The 17,340-nt window shown below is 40.9% G+C and overlaps 2 protein-coding genes across 3 annotated transcripts in view; both read right to left on the bottom strand.

The window, feature by feature from the left end:
• The window catches only part of LOC147896405 (amino acid transporter AVT6E-like), a 67,672-nt gene that overhangs the window by 13,461 nt on the left and 36,871 nt on the right, over positions 1 to 17,340 (bottom strand). The gene's annotated exons all lie outside the window — the stretch shown is intronic.
• Positions 754 to 6,870, bottom strand: GBSS1 (UDP-Glycosyltransferase superfamily protein). 2 transcript variants are annotated; one of them, XM_087382339.1, is made up of 13 exons: positions 6,441 to 6,870; positions 5,981 to 6,061; positions 5,513 to 5,611; positions 4,950 to 5,039; positions 4,625 to 4,688; positions 4,433 to 4,533; positions 2,783 to 2,892; positions 2,429 to 2,672; positions 2,142 to 2,318; positions 1,850 to 2,041; positions 1,604 to 1,693; positions 1,320 to 1,448; positions 754 to 1,163 (listed from the first exon to the last, which is right to left on the bottom strand). In XM_087382339.1, exons 1-13 carry the CDS (start codon positions 6,780 to 6,782, stop codon positions 1,047 to 1,049), a joined length of 1,836 nt encoding a protein of 611 aa, XP_087238465.1. In that variant the 5' UTR covers positions 6,783 to 6,870; the 3' UTR covers positions 754 to 1,046. The 2 variants fall into 2 exon arrangements, with proteins under 2 accessions (XP_087238465.1, XP_087238466.1); XM_087382340.1 differs by lacking the exon at positions 6,441 to 6,870 and adding an exon at positions 6,161 to 6,402 and having other exon boundaries at positions 757 to 1,163.

Below are 17,340 nucleotides of genomic sequence, written 5' to 3'. Positions count from 1 at the left end.
TTTGGCGGCTTCAATTCCCAAATATAGAATATCCTTTTAAGATAAATAAAATTAAAGCACACATATAAAGATGAAGAATTGTAAGAGAAATTAAATAAAGAGTACTTTAATGTAAAAAGAGAGCAAAAGGGGGCACAATGGTTTCTTTGTGAGAAGGGACTACATGGATGAGATAGTTGAGGATATACATTGTTCGAAGGCGTTTCTTTCAAATTTCAAATGCATGCAACATACTCATGAGTGCTCTCCGGCCTTGTTTCTCCTATAATGCTAGCTTTATTTTGGCATTTTTTACTATTTCACATTAATTGCATTTTATATTGTTTACTATAGCTTTGCTTTGGCATTTTTTACTATTTCACATTAATTCCATCTATATTTCTCCTTGATAATTCGCGCAAATTCAAATGTTACATCAGTAGTTGTCATGATTTAAAGACAATCACTCAAAGTATTGAGAATGGCAATGTTGATGATTCTTCCCCTTTGTTTCTAGAGACTAGATGATTGGAGTCTCTTTGATACTCTCTTGATCACTTTTCGTTAATTTGTTCTCTTAGTGTATTATTACAAAAGTACTTAGTAGGGCCTCTTGATGATGTAAAGATAATCTCTTGGGGCATAGATAATGACAATGAAGGTGTTTCATCCTCATATTTTATGCAATCTCTTATTCGAATCTGTCCGCTTTTATGAACTCACTCACAAAATTTTACCGAGACATTGTTATCTATGAGCTTAGTAAAATGGTGTTTCATTTACTTGATGCACTTGCTAACAACACATTTACACCGTGGCAAAAATTGAATAGATAGTAAAAGCATATCGTACAGGCATATATACAATTGCCCAGCCGGCAAAATCATCGGAGAGGGTGGTTCCCTTTGACCAGCCCCACGGCTGTCGAAGGAGCTCATATAAGTCAACTTTCTCGATGATGCAACAACTCCAAAAAGCCGTGTATGTTTTGCTTTGTTTTACATTGTTCCTCGTAGGTTCGCTGCCCACAAAATTGATCAGCTGTGTTGTAAGAGGTCAGACTTGGTTCAGGGGGTGGCGACATTTTCCTTCGCCAACGGTGCGATTTCGTCGCCTTCACTCCCAGGCTCACTTCCCTCAACTTGGAGGCCTAGCAATACTTCCTCCCACGTCCTTGCAGGTCCCTATCAAGCCAAAAAAAAGGCGATCAGTTAATGTATTGAATATGCAGAATTTTCGATGAGGCAAGAAAAACTTCTTGACAGCACATAAACACTTGGCCTTAGGTAGCTTCCGTTTGTTGTTCTTCACCCCTCTTTCCCGAAAGAGACGATGTATACCTTCCACGATAAGTCCTGTGCCATGCCGGCTTTCACCATTTGAGCAAAAGCGGGGCTCCCATAAGCCTTGATGGCCCTTTTGACTGTGGTAGAAAGAGCTGCCACATCGCTAGGATCCACTTCTTCGCACTGCAACTCCAAATTTGTCAGGGACAAAAAAAAAAGTTTCACCTTCCATACTTAAACCGACCTAGCCAGATGATACAAGGTCCTTTCCTGTCTGGATGAAAAAATGAGAACTGCAAGATGCCAGCACATAGCTCAGGAAAGTGCGTAAAACTCACATCCACGTTGAAGGCCTTTCCCATCTGAAAACCAGTCACCCCCTCCTCTACAGTGTCTACTAGACCACCGGTAGCAGCAACAATGGGGACCTGATTCAATGCAAGCATGTTTAGCCTGTTAGATACGAAGAATATTACATGATAGCCCATACCACCAGTGAGTATTCACAGTCCGAAAAATTCAGTTACAGCACCACAGGGGTGGCTTCTGGAGGTAAGACTTCGGAGGAAAGGGGGAGATTCTACCGTGCCATAGCGCATGGCATGTAGCTGAATCAAACCACAAGGCTCAAATCTACTTGGAACTAGCATAAAATCTGCCCCGGCTGTTATCATATGGGCCAACGGCACATTGAACTTCACAATTCCTCGGGCTTTATCAGGAAACTTTACTTCTAGTTCCTCCAATTGCTTCTCCAGGTTCTTTTTGCCTGTTCCCTGTTATAGCATATCATAAAATCAGGCTTTCAACAATATTCTCACACAAGAAGTGATGTCGAAACCACAGAAAGACAATTGATGATAAAGGGCAGCTTACCAAAACTATCAATTGCACATCTTCTTTCAGAAATTCTGTAACTGCTTCAGCAAGTATGTCTGACCCTTTCTGTTCTTCCAGTCTTCCGATAAAGCCAATCACAGGAACATCTGGTCTTATTGGCAGCCCCACTTCTGCCTGCAGGGATTCCTTGAGAACTGGCTTGGCTTCCAAGACCTACGTTTAAGATACTCTTCATAAGAAGGTATCCATAGATATGGAACAAATATTGCCCATCCTAAAACACAATCCACGACGTAAGGATTCCAAAGCTCCATTTTACTTACAGTTGTGATATCGTATTTTACTTCCAGATACTTGTCTGCTGAAGGATCCCATTCTTGAATATCCATTCCATTTATAATGCCAGTTATTTCTGTTTTGCGGGCAATTGTGTCCAACTCCACACCTCTGTCAGGTCCCGTTAGAACTTCAGAGGCATAGTTTGGGCTTACAGTGAGCACAATATCTGATTCTAGCATTCCAGCCTTCATCCAATTTATTTTGCGTCCCTTCACAGGTTTGTCGTAGCTGCAAAGGTAGAGAAAAGTTTTGGATTAGAAGAGCCAAGTTGAGACTTTCCAGGACAAATACAATTCACTAATGTTTCAGAGTCGGATAGAAAGATATTAAGCAACTACCCGTCAATAAAATCAAAGGAGCCTTTGAACTGGTCCGGAAGGTTCAGAAGACGGAAGTCTGAGAAGGCAAACCTCCCCTGATATGCAATGTTGTGTATGCAAAATGCAACCTGCAGCCGTCGGTACCATCTGGGTAAGAGCATTATGAAATATACCCAGGAACATGGCCAAATTCACCATGTAAGAAAGTGCAGTTCACAAGTTCTTGTAGTCATCCACAAGACAATCAACCATCAACTCCATCATCCATAGTTAACATCATCTGCGCCCAATAGTGGGTATAGAACCATTATCAATATATGTTCATACACACACAAGAGCACACATTCATACGAAGGTCTGCATACTGAGTTTCTATCAAAGCTCTGGATATGCAGGGGAAACTTAACCATAATGAAGCCTAGCACTTAGGGAGAACCTTCTGAAGGAAAGCAAGTCCAGACTACTGGTTTATTAGGTAGACTAAATGTTTAGGTCTAGATATAGTGGCACAAAAAGTTTCAAGTCTGCAGTGATTCTTTCAATATTGTGTATGCAGAATGCAAGCGGCAGCCATCGGTACCATGAATCCTCCTGTTCAGCCTCATCTAAATGATTTTGCTGAAGATTCAATCAATCACCTCCCAGACAGCTCTCATGGCATGAGAGTCATTGATGTGCATCTTTTTCAGCAGATTGTTGTCATGGCATCAAAGATCACCAATGATTCAGGACCACATCTGATGATACCAGGAGATACAGATTTCGGCCGCTGGACATGCATCCTGTCTATTTTGATGAGCCAAAGCCAGAGAACCACATATGTTACCCTAGTAGAAGGTCAAACATAAAGAGCTGGTGCAGCACCCTTTACATTGCACAATCGCAACGCACACTGGACTATTAGTGAATTGACTGAAAACCACCGAACAGCTTGTGAATCCCATCAAGGAACAAAATTCTTACTAGGAGAAAAGTAGATCAACAATCAAAGTTGACCCACAACTGAACACATCCAATACCCTGAAAGAACTCTCAGGCTAATCTTACTTCATGTCAGCAGAAGTGTCAAGCCACGTAACAAATGCTTCGACTGGGACATCCTATGCTTTCCCTGACGGATATGGAGATGTAGATTAATCCGCATTATTAGCACTAAACAAGGACAGCCGACGGGAGCAGCATGCCAGGCGCGGGGTGGGCGGGAGGGGGGTCCTTGTGGAACAATTCATCAATCAGGAGTGTGGCATGCAAGCTGGGTAAGGGGTGACTAGAAAGGCTGGATCACCTTGTGGTTTTATCAAACCTGATCTGCAGAATACATGGACAGGCAGCCTTGGTGAGACGAGGCATGTAGATGCACACTTCCCGACATATCCAGAGGTTCAGAAGTACAGATGCTAAAAGTTAAAACTACACTGCATACATTATCACTAGTAAATAAGACTACAGCTGCATTTGACTCCTAGTAGAGAGCAGCCACCACTCATGTTTTCCCTTTCAATACGGAATTAAATATTTGCTTTGGATCATCTCTGTTTAACATTCGAATTGGCCATTCGGTGGGTTTAAAAAGAAAGCAATTATGAGATAATGAGAACCCATCGGGGATGTAAAAGGGTGTTTATCCACTCCAAACACTGCAAGAGCTGAAGCTCCGATCTCACATACCTTGGCACTTTTGAAAAGTCCTTTCGATTTGTAATTTGATTTCAGGTAGCAAGGTAGCAGTGCAGAATGCCAATCATTGGCAATGAATATCACATCTTCGCCTGCCAGAAGTCAATTTCAAAGGTGAGCTTCAAACATTATCCATCTTGGGCAACAAAACAACTTACCTTAAACTACAATTCACAAACTTACCATAGGGGCCACTGAAGTACTTATTACTTGACAGACTAAGAACCCGTGTAGCTTCGATTGCAGCCTGCATAGCTATGTTATTCCTTAGTAAATACATCACTGGAATATGCAGGCTTAAACAAAACTATACAATGAGAAAAAAGATCTCTTGAAACATCAGGTGAAGAGAGAGGACTATGAAGACCCACCAATAGACACCCAGTTATAGACACAATGTTAACTGTACAGAAACACTTCCACAACGTACAGGCAGATCCTATGCCAGATCTTATCAGGATTGGGCTGAGTAAAACTAAAGGAAAAGCCAGAAAGGTCTCAAAATTACCTGGGCAAACAGGCTGAATCGCAATTGATTGTCCTCATAATCTTTACCAGTTCTTGGGCCATAAATCTTACTGCCAGTTTTACCATACACCTGCAAGGAAAAAAAGGATTACTCTCTCTCTCTCTCTCTCTCTCTCTCTCTCTCTATATATATATATATATATATATATTTATTTATTTATTTATTTATCAGATGATAATCTTCTTATGTTCCAGGAACATTAAAACTCATACATTTGTATGTCATGTACATACATACACAGCGCCCCCTTAGATCAATGCACCTCCACCAACTGTTAAAATACTCTCTCTCGCTCTCTCTCTCTATCACACACACACAGTCTCTCTCTCACTCTCTCTCTCTCTCTCTCTCTCTCATAACCGATGCGTTAACTCGATACAATCGTACGTATCTCCTAGACCTCCGTCAAAAACTCTCTCTCCGATAACCGATGCGTCAACTTTGAAACAATCGAACGGATCTCCTAGAACTACGAAACAAGGGACGGGAGGGGAGCAAGCTCGTTCAGTAAACGACATGGCTTCCCTTTCTTAAACACATACTCTAGCGAGAAAGAGGGGATGGTCCACGAAAACTCGATCAACTCCTCTTTTGTAAGTGTGGAAAAAGCGCACTTGCTCGATCTTGTTGCCAACCTTCAACTGCGAACATAGATAAGATTGTGAGCTAACCCTTCTAGCCACACATCGTTTGAATAAAAGAATATCATGTTGCTACTGTCCTTTACCAAAACATATCCGGAAAGCATTCGAACCCTTCGAAGGCGTTCAGTTTACATTCGCGTATACAAGTGATTACTGAAAATGCGCGCAGCAGTTTGAATGTAATAACAGCAATTTTGCTTGGGCTTAAGCTTTGAACAACTGGCTACACATTTTTCGTTATATGAACGTGCCACATGAAAATCGAATTGCTTTACGCGCTTCTGTGAGAAACTGACATATGCGCTCAAATGGAATCGTGCTTTCGTTCAGCAATTCAAAAAAGACGAGAATTAAGGTAGAATGTACCTCGATCATGAACTCGGTGTCCCACGCGTCCTTGTACTGATCGTAACGGGGTGAAATCGTCATCACCCGATGACCACGGGCCTGAAAATTTCCGAGAGGCAGTCCATCAGAGATATTGCACACGACAAGCGTAGCCAAGAACGCCACAAACAGACTCTGTGCTAGTGCGTGAATGTCTACCCTTGCTTAAACATGCTGAGAGAGCCACAATGTCGCGCACGTATCTACGTAGCAACGATTAGGTTCTAGTACTGGTTTTCCAGAAAATGCAATGCCAACGAACTGATTCTCGAACACGGGGCTTTGTGATCCGGGGGAGAAACTTGGTTAGTCTTTGAAGCTGGCGAAGCGTGTAACCAGAAAAAGACAGTTATTTGCTCCTGTCGAAAATGCGACACATTTCCGTAAATGACTTGCACGTAGCGAGAGGACGTCGGAATATAGAAACGAGAAGACTTGCCGCAAGAGCAGGGGGAAGGCCTCCCAGCACGTCGCCGAGCCCGCCGGTCTTACTCCAGGGGGCGACTTCGGCAGCAACAAACACGAGGTTCATGCCGGCGCCACAGACAACCACGGCGCGAAAGCCGGGACCAGAGGGAGGGCAAGGGAAGGAGGCAAGGGATCTACGGGAGCTATGGAGGAAGCCAGCGTCAAAGGAGCGAGAGGAGGAGGAGGAGGAAGAGGAGGGGCGAAGGCCATGGAAGTGGATGGAGGAAGGGGAGCTGGAGAGGGGGGGGAGGGTGGGGGAGAAGCGGGAAGGGGAGAGGGGGATGAGGTCAAGGGAGGTGGAAGCGGAAGCCATGGAGATGGAAAGAAAGAAGCTTGGTGGCTATGGCGGAACGCAAGCTTTGCTTTTGTGCTGCTTGGCTGTGGCGGAATGCAGAAAAGAACCGAAGAAAAAGAAGAAGAAGAAGAAGAAGATGATGATGTGGATGCTGACACGTGAAATAAACCCCTCGATCATGGGTTCCCCGCGTCGCCACCTCAGCACCGCTCGCCTTCTCATATTCGTGTAGCATATTCTCGCATCTTTGGTTGCCGCCGATCGTACCTCAGTAGTGGGCCCCGTGACCCCCGACCCGTCTTCTCCACCACTAGAAAAGTATCTACGTGGATCTTGACTGGGCCCCCGTACCCCGACCCATTCCCCCGTGACGTGTCCTCGTATATCAAGAATCTAGTAAAATTTGACCCACGTCTCACCACCTCCTCACATTCCCACATCAACTTCAGGTCCTAGAGAGCCCAACGATCCATGCCCTACACAATAGAACGCCCAATCAAGAGTGGTCGTGTTTCCATGAGTGACTTGTACTCTCCTTCCAACCACAGAATATGAAATACTAATTGAGCATGGATTCGACTCTGAAAACTCATCTTACAACCCGCTCAATGATATTTTCTTTTGTACAAGATTCAACAAAGCCATACCTACAAAAGCAACATGCCTCTTGTCCATAGTTATCTTTTACTTTCAAATAAGTTACTATCAAGTTTACACAAGAGGATGATAAAGATATCAAAATCATAATGTTGACACGAGCCACTCACAAGGGATACACTTATACAACATGCTAATACCACGCAGGTAGCTTCACTACTCCCAAAAAGCCTTGAAACCATATCCTTGGTAACAAAACATCAATCACTTCCCCTTACAGCCCCTATCTTTCCCTTATAGCCCCTTCTTTCCTTAATATTGACACGAGCGACTCACAAGGGATACACTTAATACAACATGCTAATACCACGCAGGTAGCTTCACTACTCCCAAAAAGCCTTGAAACCATATCCTTATGTTGACACGAGCGACTCACAAGGGATACACTTAATACAACATGCTAATACCACGCAGGTAGCTTCACTACTCCCAAAAAGCCTTGAAACCATATCCTTGGTAACAAAACATCAATCACTTCCCCTTACAGCCCCTATCTTTCCTTATCCTTTTTTTTATAAATAAAATAAACATGCCGACTTATATTAAAGAGGGAAAAGAAAGATTTACAAAAATGGGCCAAAATAAAAGGGCCGAGCCCCAGGTCTACGCTTATGAAAGCAGAGCCCAATCTCCCAGATCCTGGGATTAACCCATCCTAATAGCAATCTCAACTACATAGTCAGAAACCAAAGAGTCACTGGACCTGTAAATCTTGGCCAGCAGGTCCATTATGGTAGTCCTGCACAACGCCAACAGAGCTGAATCCATGTAGCCAAAAGGCTTCAGCTGAGCTATACACAGCTCATCACGCACTGACCAGATTGTCTTTATCACAGTAGCGCGGATCAGGGGCCAGCAGGCTACTAGAGTTGAGGGGAGCCCTTGTACATCACCAAGAAGGACCAGCTTCTAGTTCGTACCCAGCTGAAATCCGGACATTAACCCTAAACTCCTAATAGCCCGTTCCACTTTATTCCAAAGCACTCTTGATGCTAGACAGAGTGTCGGAACAGATGCCGTGTAGATTCTATAGCCCGACCACACAAGGGACACGTCGGGTTGATCACCATCCTCTTCATCAGCTTAGCCCGAACTGGCAACCAGCTCAAGGCCAATTTCCAGAGGAGGAAGCTACATGCTCCCACTTTGCACCCCTTCCAGATCTGTCGTAAAATCATTTTCCACCATCTTGGAGACTGTTTGAGTCCCCAATATTTATTCAGGTCAAATTCAGACTCCGCCTTCTTGAGCATGCTTTTGTAGATGCCTTTAACTGACAATTTTTTACTAAGAGTTGAAGGGAAGAATGGTACTTTAGCAGACAACAATGCTTAGTGAGAGGCATCTTCCGAATCAGTATTGGGCAGAAGCAATAGCCACTGCAAACTACTTGCTTAATTGGCTTCCACCCAAAATAATACAGGGTATGACACCTTATAAAGCATTCACTCGACACAATCTTTCTTAAAGCTCTCTCTCTCTCTCATCTTTAACCAATTTTCTCCTGTTTTCTTCCCTATTTTTTCCTCTTCCTTCCCCATAATTTTCCCTATTTACTTTATTTCCCCCAAATTATTTTTATTAATGTTTTAAACTAACTTTTTAATTTTTTTTCTTTTTTTTCAAATTCTCTCTAGGCCCTTTTTTTCCACATCAAGCTGTTTAAGTCTATGTTTAAGCTACTCTTTTATTGTGACCCTGATAGCAAGGGAGGGGTGTTTATGACACCTATCTTCCCAATTAAAGTTAAGCTGGTTCTTTCCATGTTTTCTTGTTGGATGGTGGCAGGTATGCAAACTCTCCTCTTCAATAAAAGAGACGCTTATCAGGACCACCAAGCTCTTTTTTTTTGTGCAAAAACATTATTGTCATTTCTTATCAAAGCTCTTATATACTTTTTATGAAATTTCATAGGTGCTTTACCTACATACTCAAACTCTTCCTTAACTCTATAATGTTCTCTTTCTATTTTTTCACCTTGACTCTTTTGTCTTTCACTATGCAAAAGCGGTTGTTGTCTTGTTTTTCACACACACACACACACACACACACACACACATAGAATAGATTCAAGGATTTGGAATTGCATTAGGTTTTCCCTCTAGTGGGGAAATATGGTAGGTTAAGAGTTAAGCCAAAAAATGCTTTGTATATAATTGTTTCATAATATGGCCCAAACTTGGCCCAAGCTAGACTTCCTCCCTTTCTCTCATGTTTTCTCTTCCAATACTTTTAATTGGATGTTTATTGCTTCTTGCTATTGGTTCGAGGTTGCGTAATTGCATGCATGTTTGGACCAAGCTAGAATTCCTCTCTTTCTCTCATTTTTTCTCTTCTTATAGCTTTATTTGTATGTTTATTGCTTCTTGCTCTCAGTTGACCTTGCTTGACTACATTTTTTACTCATACATGTTTGCTTGCTACTTCATTTGAAGCTATGCTTGCTTGTAGTATTGTTTTAGCTTTGTTGAGGTCTTTTACTCTATGCAACAAATTTCTTCCATCATTTTTGTTGGCCTTGAGTTTAAAAGCTATTGTGACGGAGCTAGTGAGTTCCATTCAACCCTTCCACTTTAAGAAAAGAAACAAAGAAAGGTTGCTAGATTCTTGCAGTCTTGAAAGTGAGAAAATTGGAGCCTAGATGCTTGAGCTAAGAAACTTGCACATGTCTTAGATAGTAGATGAAGAAGCTCTCCAAGTGCTTGAGAGGCTAACTGCTACAAGAGTTTATTAAGCTTAGTTATGAGGAGAGTGTTAGCTAGGAACAAAGATATGTGTCGTGCCTCCATGAGAGAAACACACATTTGGGAATGTCTCTTGAGAGAGTGCCATAAGAGGGAGAGACGACTAATTGAGTACTAGTGGTGATAGCCCAAGAAAGGGACCTATTGTGCAATGTCATAGGGTTGCACAAACAACACCCACAAAGGTGTACCTAGTTAGGCCTTGGATTAGGCTAACATTTCCAAGAATCTTGTAGGCCTCCAACCTCCTCACCAATGAAGTTCATCTCCCTATCCTTTCACAAAGTATTGTGCATCTTTAAATAATTTGGCTAGAGAGGAGAACTTGCCACTAGGTACCTTTGCACTTATAGCAACATAGTTCTTGAAGCCACTACTATAGGCAATGCTATTTTGTGATTTTTGATTCCAATTATAGGCAAGGCCACCCTCTTAGCCAAGGGGTCCACCATGGGTTGAGCTTATGGAGTAGGCACTTGTGACCTCACTACTGGGTGTAAGAGATCAGGTGAACATAGAAGATGTTGAAGAACTAGTAGCCCTTGTTAGTGTGCTAAGTCCTCTTATGAAATATGCATCCCTCATTGAAAAAGCACTAGATGATGGATTAGGAGCCAATTAGACCACCTAAATCATTACCTATACTTGCGTCGACCTCTAAAGGTTGTTTAATCATCACCTACATCACCAGATGGTGGAGTAGGAGCCAAGTTGGACTAGCTACATCATTACCTATACTTGTGTCAACCTCTATAGGTTGTTTGTGTCATCACCTACATGTGTAAGTTCATATGGATGTTGTTATGCCTTCAATCCACTTTATTCATCATAGTATCAAGTGCCTCATGTGAAATGGATGCTTTCAAAGAGAAAAGAAATTGCGCATAGTAGGCTTGAGTTCCCCATGACCAAGGAACATGAAACATGTCTTACGCCCTTTCCAATCATCCATAGAAGACGAGTTCTCATTTGTGTGATATAATTATCAAAATAGTGTCACAATGCTTACACACACTCTTGCAAGAGCTAGATCTACTTCATGGTCTTCATACTAGCCAATAAAAGCTTGGTTTCACACCTTTTAAGTGAGGGCACTGATTCTTGGTATTGTAAACACTAAAAGGAAAATAAGCTAAAATGTTTAAACAATCGTAGTAGCAAAGGGAGAAAGTAGACAAGAGGGAAGACTAGGTAGTGTGTAGAGGGGAGAGAGGGAAGTATTGGCAAGTGTGGAGTGCCAATCTCTGAGAGGGAAGACTCAAGAGAAAAATAGGTAAAGGGACTAAAATGTTTCCTAGTGAATGGAGAAGAGCATAGCCCACAAAGCTAAGTATAATTGATATTGTAGATGGACAAGGGTGAAGAGAAATGCATAGAGGGAGGAGGGAAGAGAAGGATGAGAACAAGAGGTAAAGGGCCACGAGGGAAGAGAGCTAAAATCATATTTTGGAGAGGGAATTCTAGGTCCAATGAGAGACCATGGTAGGAAAAAAAAAGATTAGTCTATAATCAAAATTCTATAATTCCAATTCCCTCTAGTTGCACATCAAGACCTTGGATTGGATTTCAACACCAATTGTATATTGATGATACAAAGAGGAAGAGTAATTTCACATATTAAATGGAGAGATAAATATTAGTTCTTGTGATAGAAAGACTCCATTTCTACTTCTACTTGATGGAGGACTAACTGTACAAGACCTTGGATTTCAACAATGAGCTTCAGTGTATATGGTTTTTGTGAAAGAAAGAGATGTTGAAATGTATGTTGAAATGAGTGAGGCAGATAAGATAAATTTTAATTTTGTATTTTGAATGTAGAGAGAAAAAGGCTAGCTCTAGTGGGAGACTATAGCGTAAGTATGCAACTATTTTAGCTGCCTTTGACATACTAAACGAACTCCAACTTAAGTTATGCCTCTTTTTTATCAATGCATGACATCAAGCGCACAACACAAGAGGCTAGAACCTGGAGAAAGAAAAATCCTAGAGAAGAATGCCAAGGCTCATGTATACATACCCTCCATGAATAGCGAGACTCTGTGGGCATATTGTTTATTCAGTGTACTTAAAATCTCTCTGAAGTGTCCATGCTCCCTTCACTCTCATAGCATGCCATCAACCTTGTAACCCACCTTCATCTCTCCCACTTCCTTATCTTGTAATCCAACATCCTCTCCGTCCCCCTCTCCCTCACTCCCCTCCAAGCCAATCCCATTCTCACTCTCTCCCTTTTATTTCTCTATTGAAATGCAAGTTCCCCATATCTTTCTACCCTTAACCCCTTCTTGCAAACTTAATCCTTTTTATCCCTCCTTGAACCCTTTTTTGAGCCCCATACCCTACACCCTTGACCATTTCTTGGACCCTATACCCCTCTTTGAGCCTCGAATTTTTGCATCCTACATGTTTTTCCAAACCCAAACTGACATCAAAATTTATAAACCCTTTGCCCCCTCAACTAAGCATTTTCTACTCTTACCTTTCTAAACTCAACCCTTTTCTAAAGCCTTTGCCCAAACTCCTTCTATCTCTAAGCTACATAGAATGTTATCTCTAAACCTTTAAGAACAAACCTCTTGTTTTATTTTACCCATACATAGTTCACTCCTCTCAACAAAGTATGACCTATGGTCGTATGCTATATCCACTCAACAAAATATGACCTATGGTCGTATGCTATATCCACTTACAAGTGATGAACCTTCACTCAAGAAAGCTATTGCCAAGTTTGAAGTAGGTCGATTTGGATTTTTGTGAGAACTGTGTTTATGGAAAGCAGAAGAGAGTCAGATTTCTTCGAGTTGGGAAAGAAAAGAAGAGTGAAAAGTTAGAGCTTGTGCATACAGATGTATGGGGTCCTGCTTATGTATCATCTCTTGGTGGTTACTTTTAATGATGATGCAACTAGAAAAACTTGGGTCTATTGCATTCAAAGAAATTTTGATGTCTTTGAAACTTTTAAAAAGTGGAAATCTTTGGCTAAAAATGAAGTAGGAAAGAAGTTAAAGGCTCTTAGATTTGATAATGGGGGTGAATACTACAACAAAGAGTTTGATAGTTATTGTCCATACAATGGAATTTGTAGAGAGAAGACAACTCCAAGACACCACAAGAAAATCCTGGTCACAGAGGATGAACAGAACAAATAACGGAACATGCAAGGAGCATGAGACTACATGCAAGACTACCCTTGCAGCTTTGGGCTGAAGCAGTGAATACAACTGTTTACTTGATAAACAAATCGCCTTCAAGTTCCTTAGATGGTGGCATTCCAAAAGAGGCATGGGTAAGTAAAAAGGTCAACTATTCTTTTCTAAAGGTTTTTGGCATTTGTTGATGTTAAAGGAATTGAGAACAAAGCTTGAGGCAAATCCCAAGAAGTGCATCTTTATTGGATGTGGAGGTAGTGATTTGGTTATTGTCTGTGGGATTATGAAAGTAACGAAATCATTAGGATCAGAGATGTATTCAATGAGATTGTTATGTATAAAGATCACTTTTTGTAGAAAATGAGAATGGTTATCATCTATGGGATTATGAAAGTAACAAAATCATCAGGAGCAGATATGTTGTATTCAATGAATTTGGTTATTTTGTGGGATTAGTGAGTTTGGTTATCATCTGTGGGATTATGAAAGTAACAAAATCATCAAGAGCAAAGATGTTGTATTCAATGAGATTGTTATGTATAAATATCACTTTTTGCAAAAAATGAGAATGTGGAGGAGCAGCAACATCAAGAACCTCAAATTCCTCTAGGTGCACTTAGAAGGTCTACTTACCTTAGACCTCCAGATCGATTTTCTCCTTCTTTCAATTATGTTGTGTTGATTGATTTTGTTGAACCAGGAAACATATGAAGAAGCAATGCAGATAGAATCCAAAAAGTATGGGAGCAAGGCATGGAAGAGGAAATGGAATCTTTGCTACAAAACTAGACTTGGGATTTGGTTTGCTTGCCTATGGGAAAAAGGGCATTGTGGAGTAGATGGGTTTACAAGGCGATGGAAGAAGATGGAGGAAAAACGAGGTACAAGGCAAGGCTTATTGTAAAGGGGTTTGCACAGAAGAAAGGTATATACTTTGATGAAATATTCTCTCCTATTATTAAAATGACTTCAATTAGAACTATTCTAAGTCTTGTGGTGGCTATAGAAGACTTGCATCATGAACAATTGGATGTGAAGAAAGCTTTTCTTCATGCACCTAGAGGAAGAGATTTATATGTTGCAGCCATAGGGATATGAGGTCAAAGGAAAGAAGGAATTGGTAAGTAGGTTGAAGAAAAATCTATATGGTTTAAAGCAAGCTCCAAGGCAGTCGTATTTGAAGTTTGACAGTTTAATGGCAGAATAGGGCTTTAGTAATGTCATTTAGACCAATGTGTTTATTCTCAAAAACTAGACAATGGCAGATATGTGATCTTGTTATTGTATGTTGGTGACATGCTTATTGTAGGATCTAACATGCAGGATATAAATATGCTCAAGAGAAAGTTGGCAAATACTTTTGCAATGAAGGATTTGGGTGTTGCAAAGCAAATCCTTGGCATGAGAATAACAAGAGATATGAAAAACCGCAAATTGACTTTGTCTCAGAGTGAGTACATTGGAAAGGTTTGAAATGCAAAATACGAAACCTGTTTCTACACCTTTGGCTAATCATTTCAGATTATGCAAGGATATGTGTCCCAAGACATAGGAGGAGATTGATTATATGTCAAGGGTCCCATATGGATCAGCAATTGGTAGCTTTATGTATGCAATGGTATGCACAAGGCCAGATATTGCAGTGGGAGTCGTGGGAAGATTTATGAATAATCTGGGTACATAACATTGGATGGCTATAAAGTGGATTCTTAGATATTTGAGAGGTATGATTGCTCATGCATTATGTTTTAAAGGTTCAAACATTTCTCTACAAGGATATGTCAATTCAGATATGGCAGGCGATAAAGCTGGAAGAAGGAGCACCACTGGCAATATAGGTGGAACAACAATAAGTTGGGTTTGAAAGTTGCAAAAGGTTGTTACGCTTTGTACAATAGAAGCATGATATGTTGTAGTTACAGAGGCTAGTAAAGAGATGATTTGGTTGTAGAGGTTTATGGAGGATCTTGGGAAGAAGTAAGAAAATTGTAGCTTTTATAGTGATAGCCAGAGTGCTATTCATCTCGCAAAGAATTCAGCCTTCCATTCAAGAACCAAACATATACAGCTTAGATATCATTTCATTCGATCTGTTTTGGAGGATGGGCAGTTGAAGCTAGAAAAGATACACACTAGCCAGAATCCATTAGACATGTGAGACTAAGGTGGTAACTAGGGAGATGTTAAGCTCTTACTCAATTTTAATTGGTCTTCAAGTATGAGGAATAATATGAGGGACGGTGAGATCCAAATCTTTCAGTGAGTGTGGTAATAGTGGAGCTACTATGATCAATCTCAAAGTGGGAGATTGTTGTATGTGGAACCTGATCTTTTTTCAGAGATTGTTTTTTGGCCATGCTTTGGACCGAGGCATGCTTATACCCATTCTATGAAGCAGGGGCAACACCCCCCTAGGACCTCACCAAGGGGGGGTGGCGACATGCATTAGGCCCCCTTTGGTGGGGGTTCCATGCAGTGTCCTTGAAGCCAAAAATACATGAAAATTGGTGCATGAGTTGCTTATGAGTTGTGTGGTTAAAATTGTAAGATAAGGGTGCAGCTCACATAGCAAAAAAGTAGTGGATATACTGCTTGTATTTTGTATCTTCTTACTTGCTAGATAAGAAAGACACAAGACTGGCTATTTCTCCGTGGACGTAGCCCACACTGGGTGAACCATGTATATCGGTGTCTGTTGGCTCTTCCATTTTGCATGCTTTTTGTATCGTGTATTTTACGCATCCCACATCTCACATTGTTGCTTCGTGTTGTGTTGCTCTTAACACAAACCTGTACAATACATCCATACATGTTTTTTTTTTCAAGAAGACGTTCATACATGCTTTTGAGATGATGCTTCTCTATTATTTATCCTTAGTGGAAAGTGTAAAATAGTTTTGCATTGTTTTATAAGGAATGTAAATAATATTTTTCATTTTGCAATAGTGACACAAAAGCTCTGATATGCAGAGTATAGTAAATCCATTATAAACCCATACTAGAAGCCACAATGTATTATGAGCTTTTAGGTCTTTTAATTGTTTAGGATTATTGGGTTTGCGACTTCATTGCTAAGGTGGGGATGAGCACAGTTTGTGCTCTCAACAAAGATAGACATTGCATCAATATTAAGAAAGATCCCATGCAAGCATCATTCATCTTGCAATAGGTGTGATATTTATGATCTGTCCAGGCTAGCCAAAAAGTGGAAGGGAAGTTTGGCACAAAGAGTGATAAAGTGCAGTTAGCTCTAGAAAGCCCAATACTCCTACAAAGATGAAAAAAATGAGCTAGCAAAGCTACAAGAGGAGACATAACTATTACAACCACACATGATAGAGGGCTATAAGCCAGTTACCACCCAACCATGGATCTAGACAAAGCTAGCTTTTATTTGCATCTCGTGATGTCCTCTCTCTAAAAACGCCTTCTCTAAGATCCCTTTAGAATCCTCCCCCTAGCCCAATGCTTACCACGTGGAGTGTAATTAAGCGCCATGTGTCTCCATATGGACCTTAGAACCTTTATGACAATTTAGACCTTACATTTGCACTTTATTCTATTGCCTAGTTGTCCCTAGACCCTGACCCTCTAAACTCCCATTGATGCAAGCACTATTGAGCCCTCTTGGTTTCCCGCCTCACCATAACTAAGCCATGGCCTATGTAATTATGGTTGATGTAACATTCCATTCACCTCACAAATGGTTTATGTCCTCAAAAACACCATATTGTATGTTGTGTTATTTTTTCTTATCGATCTAAAATTCTTTTTGGTTTATCTGGCAAAGTAGTAGGTTCAATGAGTTCAACTAGGACTTCATTTCCAATGAGATTATCATCATCTCCTACCTTTCTTTTTAGCCTCCTTACATGAAAAACTAGATGCACTCTACGTCCCTTTGGTAAGGTAATTTGTAAGAAAGTTCTCCAATTCTCTTAAGTATCATGAATAGTCCATAATACCTAGGAGACAACTTTGGACATTTACATGTCTTTAGGGATTCTCAAGATTCAAGTACCC

This window comes from Dipteris shenzhenensis, chromosome 12, assembly GCF_047967505.1.
Source record: "Dipteris shenzhenensis isolate YYH24624 ecotype China chromosome 12, Dip_SZ_1.0, whole genome shotgun sequence".
NCBI lineage: Eukaryota > Viridiplantae > Streptophyta > Polypodiopsida > Gleicheniales > Dipteridaceae > Dipteris > Dipteris shenzhenensis.
This window is presented reverse-complemented; position numbering and strand designations above follow the sequence as displayed.

Bases quoted from the DNA above. Each gene is read 5' to 3' on its own strand.
- GBSS1 (XM_087382339.1), bottom strand. From the start codon at position 6,782: ATGGCTTCCGCTTCCACCTCCCTTGACCTCATCCCCCTCTCCCCTTCC. The intron at 1,694-1,849 runs GTAGAATCTCCC...GCATTGAATCAG, and splicing joins ATGCCATGCGCTATGGCACG to GTCCCCATTGTTGCTGCTAC. The intron at 1,164-1,319 runs GTATACATCGTC...TTGGCTTGATAG, and splicing joins CACAGGACTTATCGTGGAAG to GGACCTGCAAGGACGTGGGA.